General features: G+C 46.7%; 1 protein-coding gene across 2 annotated transcripts in view; it reads right to left on the minus strand.

Annotated features, from left to right (window-relative positions):
* The window catches only part of LOC148525139 (integrin alpha-M-like), a 225,266-nt gene that overhangs the window by 124,953 nt on the left and 85,031 nt on the right, over positions 1-15,282 (minus strand). For both annotated transcript variants that reach the window (XM_088471181.1, XM_088471182.1), the window contains exon 4: positions 10,986-11,056. In XM_088471181.1, coding sequence (XP_088327307.1) covers positions 10,986-11,056 — 71 coding nt within the window. The remainder of the gene's footprint in view (positions 1-10,985; positions 11,057-15,282) is intronic.

Below are 15,282 nucleotides of genomic sequence, written 5' to 3' on the forward strand. Positions count from 1 at the left end.
TCACAGTGGGATAGGAAATGTCTCTTCATGGAGATAAAACCTTTTCTTTTAACGGCCCAGCAAGTTATCTTTGGTGGTGATTTTAATACCATAATTAGGCCAAAAGATAGGGGAGGCTCAAAGAAAACTCTGGGCTATGACTCCAATTTTTTAGTTAGCATGATTAGACAGGCGGGTCTGGTAGATGTGCATATTCGGCATTTCTCAGACCTCACAGGTTTCACTTTTTTAGTGGTAGTCATAGATCTAGAATAGATAGGTTTTTTGTTAAGGAATCTTCAAAGACCTCATCTTTAGGGGTGAGGTTAGTGGAGTTTTCCGATCACGCTTTTCTCTCAGTGACTTTGAATGCCTCAGAAACCCCTCAGAAAGGGCGGGGCCTGTGGCGATTGAACTCAGAGCTTCTGGAAGAAGAGAGCGTTAGACAATCCTTTAGGGTCTTCTTTCAATCTCAGGAGACACTTTTGGAGGCGGGTTGGAGTAGATCTGAGTGGTGGGAGGTGATTAAAAAGAGAATCCGGAAGTTTTTCCGTGGGTCTATTGCCAAAAAAAACTTGTTAAGACGTAACATCTACCATAGCCTGAGAAAGAAATTGGATCTCTTGATCTCTGAGGAGGGAGATAGTGGGAAATCTCCCGGGTGAAGGCTCGGATGAAGGAGTTTCAGTACAACTGACTGGCATCCTTAGTTCTGGAGAGGGATTATGGAACATACCACTCGCCAGATCCCTACCAGAGCTGTAGGAGGTCAGTTGATGCCAAAGAGATCAGGGGACTGAAGGATGGACAGGGTGTTCTTCATATTGATAAGAAGGGCATTCTGGAAGTGATTGAGTCCTATTATTCAGATCTTTTATCTGAGCATTCACTCATCAGGGAGAGGATGGAGGAATTTCTGAGGAGGACACCAGGTTTGGGTTCTCAGGTTGTTTCTTCTGAATCTTTGGAGAGTGATATAACGGCAGAGGAAGTTAAGATAGCGATAGAGGGGTTAAACTCCAAAAAATCTCCAGGACCGGATGGTTTAACATCTGAATTCTATAAGATCTTTTCAGACCTCTTAATTCCTCGCCTTGTGGAAGTATTTAATGAGAGCCTGGATGAGGGAGTCCTCCCTCCTTCCATGAGGTTATCTGCCCTTATACTACTGTCTAAAGGAAAGGATCCATCCCGTATTGAGAACTGGCGCCCCATAGCCCTTCTTAATACAGACAGGAAGATTTTGGCAAAGGTACTGTTCAATAGGCTATCAGAATTTTCTGAGCTGTTGCTTTCCCCCTCTCAGCACTGTACGGTGAAGGGCCGTAGCACCTTTAGTGCTGTCCTAGGTGTCCGGGAGGTCATTGAGCGGTGCAGGGCTGAGAAGTGTGGAAAGTATTTACTGGCATTGGATCAATCTAAGGCTTTTGATCGGGTAAACCATGAGTACCTTTGGGCCCTACTGAAAAGGTATGGTCTTCCAGAGCGGGTGGTGAATTGGCTGCAGGCTATTTATCGTCAGGCCGAGAGCTTCCCACTTGTAAATGGTTGGGTGGGTCCCACTTTTGGAGTAGGCTCTGGTGTTCGTCAGGGATGCCCCCTGAGCCCCCTCCTATATGTTTTTGCGATTGACCCCTTCGTCAGAAGGGTAGAGAGCGGAACTGTGGGTGGGGTGCAGCTGAGCCCAGAGTTTCCGCTAAAGGTGGTGGCCTACGCAGATGATGTCACGGTGGTTCTCTCCTCATGGATAGAGGCCCGTGATGTGGAACATCTTATCTGTGAATACTCTGAAGCCTCGTGCTCCAGGGTAAACCATGAAAAGTGTGAAGTTTTCTGGATGGGGGAGGAGGGTGATGAATTTTGCCTTCCGGACAGCTTCCCTCGGGCCAGTCAGCAGATTAGAATTCTAGGCATAACATTTGACCATGGTGACTATGCCTCCCTAAATTGGGATAAGAAGCTGGAAGATGCTACTAAGAAGGTAGAGAGCTGGAAGAGATGGAAGTTATCTCTGAGGGAAAGGGTTGACTTGTGTAAGACTTACTTGATTCCGATTTTTTTATATGTCAGTTATGTGTGTTTTTTGCCTCAATCTATGTGGTCCAGATTGAATTCCTTGTTTTTCCTTCTTTTGTGGGGAAACGGGGTCAATATTGTCAGGAGAAACATCACCTACAGACCGAGGAAAGACGGGGGTTTAAATATGGTAAACCCCGTTGTCTTTTTTGTAACAGCCTTTTTAAAATTTAATCTTGGGAGTTTGATTTTAGATGCTCCCCCTCGGTGGGTAGAGGGATTTAGATTCTGTATGTTCCCCTTCCTCAGGTTGTGGCTAGAGGGTGGCCAGGTGAAAAGCTTTCGGATTCGGTGTGGTTACCTCCCGATCTACGTCATCCAGAGTTTGAAGGTGATGAGGCGTTTTGGCATGGTGGTGAGTGAAGTCAAAAACTTCTCTAGAAGGGAGTTGGAGAGAAGAATTTTGCAGACTCACTTCCATGACCAGCTGTCCCTGAGGGACTGTCCGAGTGATGTCGCTTCGGCCGGGTTAGCTCTGTTAAATTCACAGAGGATACCGCAGAAGTTTAGAGACATTGCTTGGCTCTCTTTTCACGGAAGACTTTTTGTTGGGGAGAATCTCAGGTGGAAGAGTGTCAATGATCGTGGTTGCCCACGGGAGGAGTGTCCAGGGGTGGTGGAGACGATGGACCACTTTCTGCTTGAGTGTCCCTTTAATGTAAAGGTTTATGAGGAGGTGTCAAAAGCCATTGGTATTCCGTGCCTTTCGGGGCTTAGTTACCCTGAGTGGGTTTATGGGGTAGTCAGAAGATATGGTGGATTTAATTTAGTCACGATTTATTTAGTTAGTTTAGCAGTTAGATTTCACACATGGAGCGCACGGTGTCAGGTGTCCATAAGGAAAAAGGTCCTCCCCTATAGGAATGTGGTGGGTTTGATTCTTCAAGAGGTGAGAAGGATGATGGATCTGGATAGGGAGGGGTTGGATGCTGTCGGCTGGTCTCGTCGGTGGGGCCAGTTGAAACCCCCTTGAGTGGGTGGCAAACAGTCTCTCTGAATTCCAGCTTTGGGTTTTCTTTTCTCTTTTTTCACTCCCTTGTAGATGGTTTTTTTGAAGTATTTTGTTTTATTTATGGAAAGGTTTGCATACATCTGCCTGTAGGTGTTGGTGATGGGTAATATAGTTTAGGGTTTGAGGTATGATTTAGATAGTTTCCTTTTACTTGAGGTGGTTTCTAAATCCTTGCTTAGTTTTCCCTTGCAGGTGGTGGATTGTATATAGGTAGTAGGGTAGATAAGTGTTTGTATTAGTATAGGAAAGTATAATATGAAGTAATATTATGTATTTTTTTTGCTTTTTTTATTAAGTTTTTGATTTTATGTAATTATATTTATATTTTATGTATTTATTATTATTATTATACTTGTTGCAAGTTTTAATAAAACGAAGCATGACCTATACTACTCACACTGGTACACCCTCACACCTACTACTCCCACCTATACTACTCACACTTATACTCCCTCACACCTACCCTACTCCCTCCTATACTACTCACACTGGTACACCCTCACACCTACACTACTACCACCTATACTACTCACACTGGTACACCCTCACACCTACCCTACTCCCACCTATACTACTCACACTGGTACACCCTCACACCTCCCCTACTCCTACCTATACTAGTCACACTGGTACACCCTCACACCTCCCCTACTCCTACCTATACTACTCACACTGGTACACCATCACACCTACTCTACTCCCACCTACACTACTCACACTGGTACACCCTCACACCTCCCCTACTCCCACCTATACTACTCACACTGGTACACCCTCACACCTACCCTACTCACACTGGTACACCCTCACACCTCCCCTACTCCTACCTATACTACTCACACTGGTACACCATCACACCTACTCTACTCCCACCTACACTACTCACACTGGTACACCCTCACACCTCCCCTACTCCTACCTATACTACTCACACTGGTACACCATCACACCTCCCCTACTCCCACCTATACTACTCACACTGGTACACCCTCACACCTACTCTACTCCCACCGGTACACCCTCACACCTACTACTCCCACCTATACTACTCACACTGGTACACCCTCACACCTCCCCTACTCCCACCTATACTACTCACACTGGTACATCCTCACACCTCCCCTACTCCTACCTATACTACTCACACTGGTACACCCTCACACCTACCCTACTCACACTGGTACACCCTCACACCTCCCCTACTCCTACCTATACTACTCACACTGGTACACCATCACACCTACTCTACTCCCACCTACACTACTCACACTGGTACACCCTCACACCTACCCTACTCCTACCTATACCACTAACACTGGTACACCCTCACAACTACCCTACTTCTACCTCCCCTGGAGCGGATACTCTGCAGTGTGTGCTGCCTGAGCTGTGAGGACATTGACCCTCATTCAGAGTCGATCACAAGAAGTGATCGCTCACTCTGAATGAGGGCGGGCACTTCTTGTTTTGAAGTGCTGCCTCCAGGTCACAAGCCAAGCTGTGGGTTACCACCCACAGCTTAGCTTGCGATCAGGGTGATGGTCGCGATGGTCATCACCATCGCGACCATTGGGGCTTACGACCAGACCCTAAGGTTTGGTCTGGGCACTCATAAGCCCCAGGGAACTCCCTGCTCTGTTTGAGCAGGCAGTTCTCCACTGACATCATCAATGATGTCAGTGGGGCCGCCCCCAACTGGCAAGCATTCCGACTGGTACGCCTCCGTTTGGCCGGGCACGCCAGCAAACGGGGCAAGCTGTCACTCAACATCGACAGCTCGACCTGCCAGCTATGAGACCCCTAGCGGGAGCGCCCGTCGCTAGCCGGGTCTCGCGCATGCGCATGACTAAGCCGGCTCCTTCGTGCACATGCTCTGCGGGGACCATCGACCCGGTTGCGAGCGCATCGGCGCTTGCGACCGGGTCTGAATGAGACCCATTGTGTGGAGGAGAGCTCTAGCTGCTGCAGGTGTGTCCCGTGTCTGCAGGCTTCCCCCGGGGGATGGATCATCCTGGGGGAGAGTTCCCGTGACTCAGGCTCTAAAGCAACAGCCAAAGCAAAGACTCATGGTGTCCGGATAACTAGTGCGGCAGGCCAGTCCGGATCATCAGGAAGCAGCATGAGTGACAGTGGAGGCAATATCATCAGCCCGGCTTCTGTGCAGTTGGAACCACAGCTTGTTCCCCCTATGTCTGGGGGTGCTCCCCGGTGTGATGGAACAAAGGGTCGAGCAGTGCTGGAAGCTACCTACCCTGTCGGTGTGGGCCCAGTGAAGAAACTGGAGCCACAGTCGGATTCCCACAAACTCTCCCTGGGTGCTGTATGATGTAACACAGGGTGGAGTGACAGCAGCTACTGTCTGCCCAGGGAGCAGTCAAGTGTGGGGGAAAATGAAGCCCCTAGATGCTTTGGAAAATGTTCATGGATCCTCTGATGATACTGGTGAGGAAGATGAGGAGGAGGAGGAATCATTTGATAGCTTCTCTGTGGAGAAAAAGAAGTCAAGCGTATACAGGCCAGAATTAATGATAAGAAAAAAAAAGAAATACTTGCTATAAATGGGAGAAACCAGTGTTAAAAGAAGTAATTGAAACCCTCTCTGTGACTCGGGGAATGGTTACAAGTAAAGTACAAGATAAGTGTTTGGAAAGAATGGAAAAGCAGATGCAAGCAGCAGTGAAAGGGTTACCAGATCATGCCAAGATCCAGCTAAAGCCGATGCCTATGGAGACAGGTGTTACAAGTATACCTAGTGATCACAGCAGGACCCCACAGCCTGTTTATGCACCTGAAATCTAAAGAAACCCAACAGCTGATGTCCAGGTAACTGGTGAGATGCTGGACAAAGCAATTTAACAGATGTCAGAGGTGCCGGTCACATCAGAAGCTGAAGGTAATGAGGTACTTGTTACTGCACTGGCTCAGGGTGACACTGATCCCTGTATAATACAGGCAGCTGTGGATGAACTGACAGAGGAGGATAAAATAATAAAATTCCAGCTACAAATGCAACTAATAAAAGCACAATTAGCAATATCTGAGAATGAAGAAAGGATAAAGCTTAAATGGGAAAATGTGAACAGTAAATGAGTCAGTGGAGACTGGTATGAACAATGCACAAAATGTTTCTAATACTGACAATGTGACAATGCAGCTTGCACAAGGTATGCCTGTGTTAAGGGGGGTATCCACTAGACGATTAAGTTGAACGATTGAACGATAATGATAAAATCGTTCGATAATCGTTCGATAATCGTTCGAACATCGTTTGAACATCGTTTGCAAATCGTGCAGTAATTGTTTCTAACGATGTACGATGCGCGCTCCCGCTGGTCGTTTGATCGTCCCCTCCATCGACTGAACATGCAGGTCAATTTCACTTGATTGCTTACAAATCGTTTACACATCGTTCACGCTGAACGATCAAACGATGAACCACTATCTGCCCACTATAGCTGAAAGCTCTCAATCACAGATTAAAACAACATTAGTTTATTGTTAGATCTTTTGCAAATCGTTCAGAGTGGAAGATCACATTTCAAGGGAAACTTCAAGGGAAAATCGTTAAGAGGTTGGACAGGGATAAAATCGTCTAGTGGATGCCCCCCATTAGATAGGAGTACCTTCTCTGATGCGGCAAAGGAAGTGATTGTCTGTCTGTGTATGGGCAGATAGATGCCAGGTTAGTTCTGCAGCTGAATTAATCAGTAATGAAGAGATGAGAAGGGACATATAATATCACTGTGTCTAATTCTGTACATAAAACTACAAATGATAATGTGCAAACTGTCTTATGCTAATATGGTGGCAGCTCCACGTGTGACGAGGAATGTTCCCCTGATAACAGCTGGGCCTGGTCAGGTCAGTAACAGGAGAAACCTCTTACAGTTTATATGGGCAGGGACAGGCGAGGTTCCAATGAAATAAATTTCTTTAGAAATGATATGTAGCCTTGGTTTCCGTGCCTCAGACCTGTATGCCTGCATCCATCCTATAAAGACACCTGACTTTGGTGTAAGCTTCTTCTCCTACCAGGGCCTACAGGATTTTTGGGCTAAGTGGCCGGCATGCAGGTCCTCAGGACCATATAGTAGCTATAAAGCAAACCTAGTTACTAAACAGGACAAAGTTAAACTAACACTCTTGGTGAGGAATTAATAAATACCTGCCCAGGACATTCTGTTCTGAATATCCAAACTTTGTACTGTTCAGTCCAATCTAATTAAGGTTGGGATTACAATGGGAGTCTGGGGAGGTGCTTGGTCGGCCATGGTACAGCTAAAGAGTACGGAGACAGTTTTTTTCCATGTGCCTTCTGTGGCTTATATCGGCCGTGATCGCGTCCAGTGTTGTTACCCTGGTAACGCACCTGCTTTAGATGTGGAGACTTTTACCACATGAGTAGCGACTGTAATGTCACCAAATGTACATTATGTGGGAATATGGGACATGTGTCTAGAGATTGTAATGATGTCAAATGCAATTTATGTGGGGGGAGGGAGGTCACCCCTATAGCAGGTGCCCCTGGGCAAGTCACAGCATAGAGAGTTAGAGACAACAGAGGGAGGAGACCACTAGGAAGGAGAAGGAGGTCCTAGGGACAGAAATGATCTTTGTGGGAGTAATAACCAGGGCTGCTAAGGAAGTGGGTAAGGAAGTTAATTTGCAAAAGGTGAGAAAAGGGAAATAAAAGAGGAAGGGGGATGGTAAGCAATTACTAATCACTAATAGGTTTGATGCCGTCTCCACTGAGGAGGAAGAAGAAGAAGGGAGGTGGTAAGAAATGGTGGAGAGTTACAATTTATCCCCAAAGTTAGTAAGCAGAAGGCAAAGCAGGGAAACAAACATCTGTAGGTGACAAAGGTAAAAAAAGTTAACCGGTAGAAGAACGGGATGAGAGTGGGGAAAGTGGCGCAAAAGAGGGATTAGACTGGGACCCATTAGGCACAGAAGAGGAGGTGACTAGAGATTTAAGGGTAGAAAGCAGGGATCACCCTTTTGTCAAAATGGTAGTAGAGGAAACACCACACGTAGAGGTGGAGGAAGAGATTGATATAAACTCCTCAGGTTCAATAATCAACCCAAGTGGGGTACCTGCAGGATTGCTTCCCAGGTCCGAGCACAAACTACCAGATACTGGATCCTCAAAAAGTAAGGGTGACCTGTCCCAAGTGTCAGGCAAAGGTGATGGCATACAGGGTGTCATTGGAGAGAAGGAAACCTAACTCAAAGATAAGGAGTCTAGAAGATCTAGGTCTTCCAATAGGGGGTCATGGATGGATGTAAAGGAAAGTGAGCAAGGTTTTCCTTCTGTGGCTTCCATAACTTCCGAACATACACGTTTTATGGCCGTTGATTTTTTCAATACAATTGAGATTGATATTTTGTTTTTGCAAGAGACTAGAATAGGTACAGTAGGATGGACATCCTCCACAGGGCAAAGAGCGAGTGGAAGCAGGGCCGCAACTAGGGGGGGGGGGGCTAGAGGTACACGTGCCATCCAAAAATGGCCGCCGCCAAGGAGGAGACAGGTGCTAGAGGTCCTGCTGGACCTCTAGTGTCTGTTAGGCCAGCGCAATGCACATAGCGTTCCCAGAAGTACCAGGAACGATGGCGGTGCCGGGAGAAGATGCCGAAAGCTGCATCTTCTTCCATGTAACCCACTGTCAACGAGCATGTAACCCCGTGGAAACGAGCATGGAACACCTGGTAATGAGCATAAAACCCCTGAAAACAAGCAGGTAATTTTAAAGTAATTAGAAGTCTTACTGTGGGGCATAAAATGGTGTCGGGGGCAAGTATGTAGGGTGTAGTAGGTATTACCGCTGGACGCAGCGCCGGCGGTACAAATCCCGGTGGCAGCCTGCCAAGGGTGAAAATCCCGATCGTCCCTAAGGTAAGTATCGCTAACCTAATTTCCCCCCCCAACCCTAACCCTCCCTTAGGGGTGCCTAACCCTAACCCCCCTTTCCCCGCAACCTAAACCTAACTCCCCCTTCCCCGCAGCCTACACCTAAGTCTCCCAGGAGGGTGCCTAACCCTAACCTCCCACCGGGGGTGCCTGACCCTAAACCCCCTTCCCCTATCCTAAACCTAACCCTCCCGGGGGGATGCCTCACACTAAGTTTGTTCGGTATGCCAGGCATCTGTCTTCCGGTGTCTGGTTAATGATAGGCGTAAAGTTTTCGACGCCTGTCAGTAGTACCACACCGGGATTAGAAAGTCTGGAAGCCGGCGGTCAGCATTTAGACCGTCGGCTTCCAAACTACATCCCAATATGTAAGTGGCACTTTGGTAATGGGCATTACAGTGTGTTGTATAATATGTAATGGGCATTATGGTGTGTGGAATAATGTAAGTCACTATACTAGGTACGTTTGACTAGTGCACTGCCTTATGGAGGATTAAGGACAAAATCCAGGTACAGGAATGGAGGGGGCACAAAATTACTGCCTTGCATCGGATGACAGATATCCTAGTTTCGGCACTGGTGGAGGCATGGGCCTTCCTACTGGTCTCTTGCATCCAAGCTGTACGGTGGGGTGGCAGTACTTTTTACTGATATGGTAACTGTGCACAGGGTTATAGAATTACAGGCAGGTAGCTGTTAATCAGTCTCAGGTCATGTCACCTATGGGCCGCAGTCATCCTGGGACAGGAAATGTCTCTTTGGGGAGATAAAACATTTCCTTTTTACGGCCCAGCAGATTGTCTTTGGAGGTGATTTTAACACTGTTATTAGGCCAAAAGATAGGGGAGGTTCAAAGACAGCCCTGGGTCCTGATTCTAATTTTATTAGTATGGTTAGACAGGCAGGTCTGGTGGATGTATAGGGGGAGGGGCCCTAGATTGCACACCCTAAGCACAATGTGAGGTGCTACCTGCTGGGACTTGTAGTGCTGCAAGCAGAAATAGATAAATGCAAGTGCACACTCTACCTATGCTGAACCTAATAACAATACTGCTACATTGCATAAGAGGTTCTTGGCAAAATAATGGCCATAATTATGGGCCTGCCCACCGCGTCCAGGTGACCTCTATCAGGCAGGTCCCTAACACTCCTGTGGAACAAATACAGGGCACGGGACCCCCCAGGCCAACCCAGCAGAACCGCCCCATGGCATCACACTAGTGTGAGATTTAAAGTGAGGGTTAAGGAATAATAAATAAGAAAGCCTATGTGTTAAATCCTACATAAGTAAGAGGTGACAATAAACAGTGTGTAAAGTGCTACATATATAAAAAACAAACTAAAGAAGTGAAAAAGTGTACATTATGATGCCATGAAGCAGTCCAGCCATACCAGCCCAGAAAGCCCCGCACCCCAATACCAGCCCAGAGAGCCCCGCACCCCAATACCAGCCCAGAGAGCCCCGCACCCCAATACCAGCCCAGAGAGCCCCGCACCCCAATACCAGCCCAGAGAGCCCCGCACCCCAATACCAGCCCAGAGAGCCCCGTACCCCAATACCAGGCCAGAGAGCCCCGCACCCCAATACCAGGCCAGAGAGCCCCGCACCCCAATACCAGCCCAGAAAGCCCCGCACCCCAATATCAGCCCAGAGAGCCCCGCACCCCAATACCAGCCCAGAGAGCCCCGCACCCCAATACCAGCCCAGAGAGCCCCGTACCCCAATGCCAGCCCAGAGAGCCTTATGTAGGACTTATCACATAGGCTTTCATTATTCTTTAACCCTCTCTTTAAATCTCGCACTATTTTGATGCCATGGGGCGGTTCTGCGATATCTCCTGAATTACCAAATTGATGAATGGCCCGGACACTTCATTTCTATAATTGCAGATGAAAATGTTCTTTTTCTTTTGCTTTTGTAGAAATTAAGTGATGATGACTAGAGACCTTAGTGTCCAAAATCTGTCCACAGCACTCCATGAATGGGAGAGGATGTAGGGTTATTACCAGTATCTGAGATGAGCCTTCATCAGTGGTCAGAGTGAGTCCCAGCGACATATTAGTATTATCCTCAGAATCTGCAAAACAAACACATATAAGATACACACAGACACCAGTACACACGTGATATTATGTCTTGTGAGAACATTACATGTGATCTATCACAGGCAGCGGTGTAGAAGTTGGCGGAGCGGGTAAAGCTTGTGCCCCGGGCACCTGCTCTGGCCAGGGGAGCCGTCCATGATACATTTTTTTATGGCCACCACTGAGTCCAGTGTCTGATTCAGGGTCAGGGAGAAGGGGGAGTGATAGCCCCAAATAACACCCCTCATAATAACACACAGCTCCCTGCCGAGCTCACAACACTGCAAAGTACTACAGCAAGTTCCCAGTCACCACTGCAGAGTCACACAGACAAGGATGTGCTCACATCTGGCCACCCAGGGAGACGGAGGACACTATGGATCGGGACAAGCGGGTTAAGTTTCATTACCAAAAAAAGAAAAAGTGTCTGCGCTATTATCAACACTCATAAGCGGTTACTTTATAATTTATTATACAAACATAAAAATGGACTGCAGTTCAAACATTAGAACATAGTTAATAACGTATTAAAATACACAGAGTAACAATATGTATCGCTATTAAATTGCTTCCACAAAATGCATCACCTCATATCCAGTATACCATAACACAGAGGTTCTCAGGACCCCAAACAGTGCATGTTTTCCAGGTCTCCTCACAGAATCACAAGTGAAATAATTAGCTCCACCTGTGAATATTTTAAAATATCCAGCCCATATATTAGTTGTAATATGCACCAGACCAAGGACAAATGTTGTAGATAAACGGCACTGGGTATCCCAACTAGATGTTCGAAAAGAACTATCCTGAACCGGTATTACAGGAGACCTTGAATTCTGTATCATGTATTAATAGGATGGAATTATTAAATCCCTCAACTAAATGGAATCTATAGACCATAAAGATAAATCTAATATTTTTGTCTCTAGATATAATAGTTGTGCATGGCGAATCAAAAACAACTTGAATAAGAACTTTAGGATACTACAGATGGGTCCACTCTTGAAGCCTGAACTGGAGTCAGGTCCAACTGTAATGTAAATAACATATTGGCCCCTAGTTTCTTCAGGAATAAACAAAAGAAATAAAGTTGTGTAATTGTTAACATTTCTGTTTTACCTCCAAAGATGTCCGGGTGCTTTATATGTGGTCACACTCTTTGTGTCACATGTGGTTTTATTGGTTTTTTATACCACCAAAGACATGGAGAGAAAATTTCCAGTAAGAGTGTTTATAAATTGTAATAGTACATAGATCATTTACTTGCTTGCGTGACCTGTAAACTGAAGTATATTGGGCAGATGACTAGTTCTCTTGGGATTAGATTTTATGAAAACGGAAAGAATACCTTAATGGGTATGAAAAGGAGAGTGTTTATAGACACTGGTCCATTCTACAAACCCAATGGGCTTAAAATTTGTGGGTATAGAATCTTTTGCCCCTACTCCAAGAGGGGGGGACAGGTACCGAAGTCTTTGCATCCGTGAAGCCTTTTGGATACACACATTACATACAATGTTTCCAGAGGGTTTAAATTAAACAATTGAAATGGATTTTTAAATAAAGGATCAAAAAGGTTAATTAAAGTGGTATAAATACTTCACAACCTTTTGTATATTTTGGATGAAGGTTACGATTTAGTCTGATAAGTAAGGAGTAAAATGGACATCTAAATGTGTATTGTAAAGTTTGAATTGTGGAATTAATATGGGATTTCTTTGTCTCTATATCCATCATAATGTTGGACATACAGTATGGGAGACTGAGATGTGTGGGTCCTTTAAAATTCCCAAAAGCTGATTATTTTTTTATATTTTTCTATAGTAATTGATGCAATAGAACTGAGGCTGAGAATAAGCCCATCGGCTATATGCAGTATAAATCACAATCCATCTGGGGAGAGATATCCTGTTGCCTTTTGAACAAAACCCTGTGAGACGGGAGAAATGTGTCAAAGGCAGTGGCGTAACTAGGGCAGGGTCGCCGGGGCTTGTGGCCTGGGCATCGTGGGACAGGTGGCGCAAGGGGGGGGGGCTGGCCTTGGTACAGGCCCGCCCTAGTTACTCAGTGTAAGGCAGACTGCAGTGAGTATGGTGCACACTACACAGTTACACACACATCGGCGCAGGGTAGTTCACTCGTACTATCTGGCAGCAGTGTGTGTGTTTCAGCAGCCAATGAGAGTCAGACAGACTCTCTTTGGCTGCTGCGCCCACTGCCAGAGCTGAGCTCCACCTTCCGTCTCCTGCAGTGGGTGATGGGAGTGACGTCATGAAGTCTCTCCCATAGTACCGAGCGGGAGGACGGAGGAGCAGGAGCGGGGATTCAGGTAAGTTAGTGAGTGTTTGTGTCTGTCTGTCTGTTATGCACTACTGGCTGGGAGCACTACGGAAGGCACTGTATACGGGGGCACAGCATAGGGGGATCACTACTGGGGGCACTGCATAGGGGGGACTTTGTAAGGGGCACTGCATAGGGGGACACAGTATAAGGAGGCACTGTATAAAGGGCACTACTACATGGGGCACTGCTACTGGGGACATTGCATAAGGGGCACTACTACTCGGGGCATTGAGGTGCATATGTAATGGAAAGGAATGTTTCCAGAGTGACGAGAAAGGGGTGTGTCATGTTGCCATGCCCGATTTTTCAGTGACCACACCCCTTGTGGCATGTGACCACGCACATTTTTTTTGCACATGCACATAGCGTGGGGGGTGGGGCTCCATTTTTAATTTTGCCCTGGGCGCCATATACCCTAGTTACACCACTGGTCAAGGGTACCTACTGTACATATTGTGGACTGTAAGATACTTGATACTGGACTTTATCTGGCTGTGGACGCCAATGGTAATTATCAATATCAAGACCGCATAGTACACACAGCGACCACTATTTGTGGCTAAAAGAGATCTGTGACCATCGCTTTCTATCTGCACATGCAACCTCTGAGGGCGGATAACAGCCGGACTCAGCGCTCTGGGAGTTGCAGCATAATTACACACCCACCTGATCGGGGCCGAGTGGGGGAGACACCGGTGTGTGTGTGATGCAGAGTGGGGGAGACACTGGGGTGTGTGCTGCCGAGTGGGGGAGACACTGGGGTGTGTGCGCTGCCGAGTGGGGGAGACACTGGGGTGTGTGCGCTGCCGAGTGGGGGAGACACTGGGGTGTGTGCGCTGCCGAGTGGGGGAGACACTGGGGTGTGTGCGCTGCCGAGTGGGGGAGACACCAGTGTGTGCGCTGCCGAGTGGGGGAGACACCGGTGTGTGTGCTGCCGAGTGGGGGAGACACCGGTGTGTGCGCTGCCGAGTGGGGGAGACAACGGGGTGTGTGTGCTGCCGAGTGGGGGAGACACCGGGGTGTGTGCGCTGCCGAGTGGGGGAGACACCGGGGTGTGTGTGCTGCCGAGTGGGGGAGACACCGGGGTGTGTGTGCTGCCGAGTGGGGGAGACACCAGGGTGTGCTGCCGAGTGGAGAGGTATAGGAGCATAATCGGTCATAGAGGAAACGTGCTGCTGGTATCTATAGCCTTCTGGCCGTTTATCTACAACATTTGTCCTTGGTCTGGTGACTATTACTTCTCTCATTTTACCACTAATATACGGGCTGGAAGTCCTATCTTTATCTCTATGAGCATTGCTAATTCCGGGTTTAATTATATAAACGTGGACAGCTTGTAAAAGAAGACATTTAACACCATGATTATTTTACATATATATCAGGACTTTAAAAGGGTCATTACATTATGGTATACCATAGATCAGGTGATGCAAGTTGTGAAGGCAATTTAATAGCGATACATATGGTTACTCTGCGTATTTTAATACGTTATTAAGTATGTTCTAATGTTTGAACTGCAGTTCATTATAATGTTTGTATAATAAATTGATTATTAAGTAACAACTTTTGGGAATATGAGTGTTGATACTAGCGCAGACACTTTTTAGTTCCTCTATTTGAGGGTATACACAGAACCCCTCATGTGTCAGCTGTAAGCATTTATACTAGACAGCATTTGTATATTAGCACACCAATGTTTGTTTCAAAGTTTCATTACCCACCTATCAGGCCTGGATCTGGGCTATTTATGTTGTCAGGTTATAGACCGGACTATAATCAATCAACAGTTTCATTTATGTTTATTACTTTATTTGTTATATATGTTGGAGGGAGGGAAAATGATCAGCTCAGTCTTAGACATATTAAGTTTAAGAAA

This window comes from Taudactylus pleione, unplaced genomic scaffold (assembly GCF_031769625.1).
Source record: "Taudactylus pleione unplaced genomic scaffold, aTauple2 ptg000112l, whole genome shotgun sequence".
In the NCBI taxonomy this organism is placed as follows: domain Eukaryota; kingdom Metazoa; phylum Chordata; class Amphibia; order Anura; family Myobatrachidae; genus Taudactylus; species Taudactylus pleione.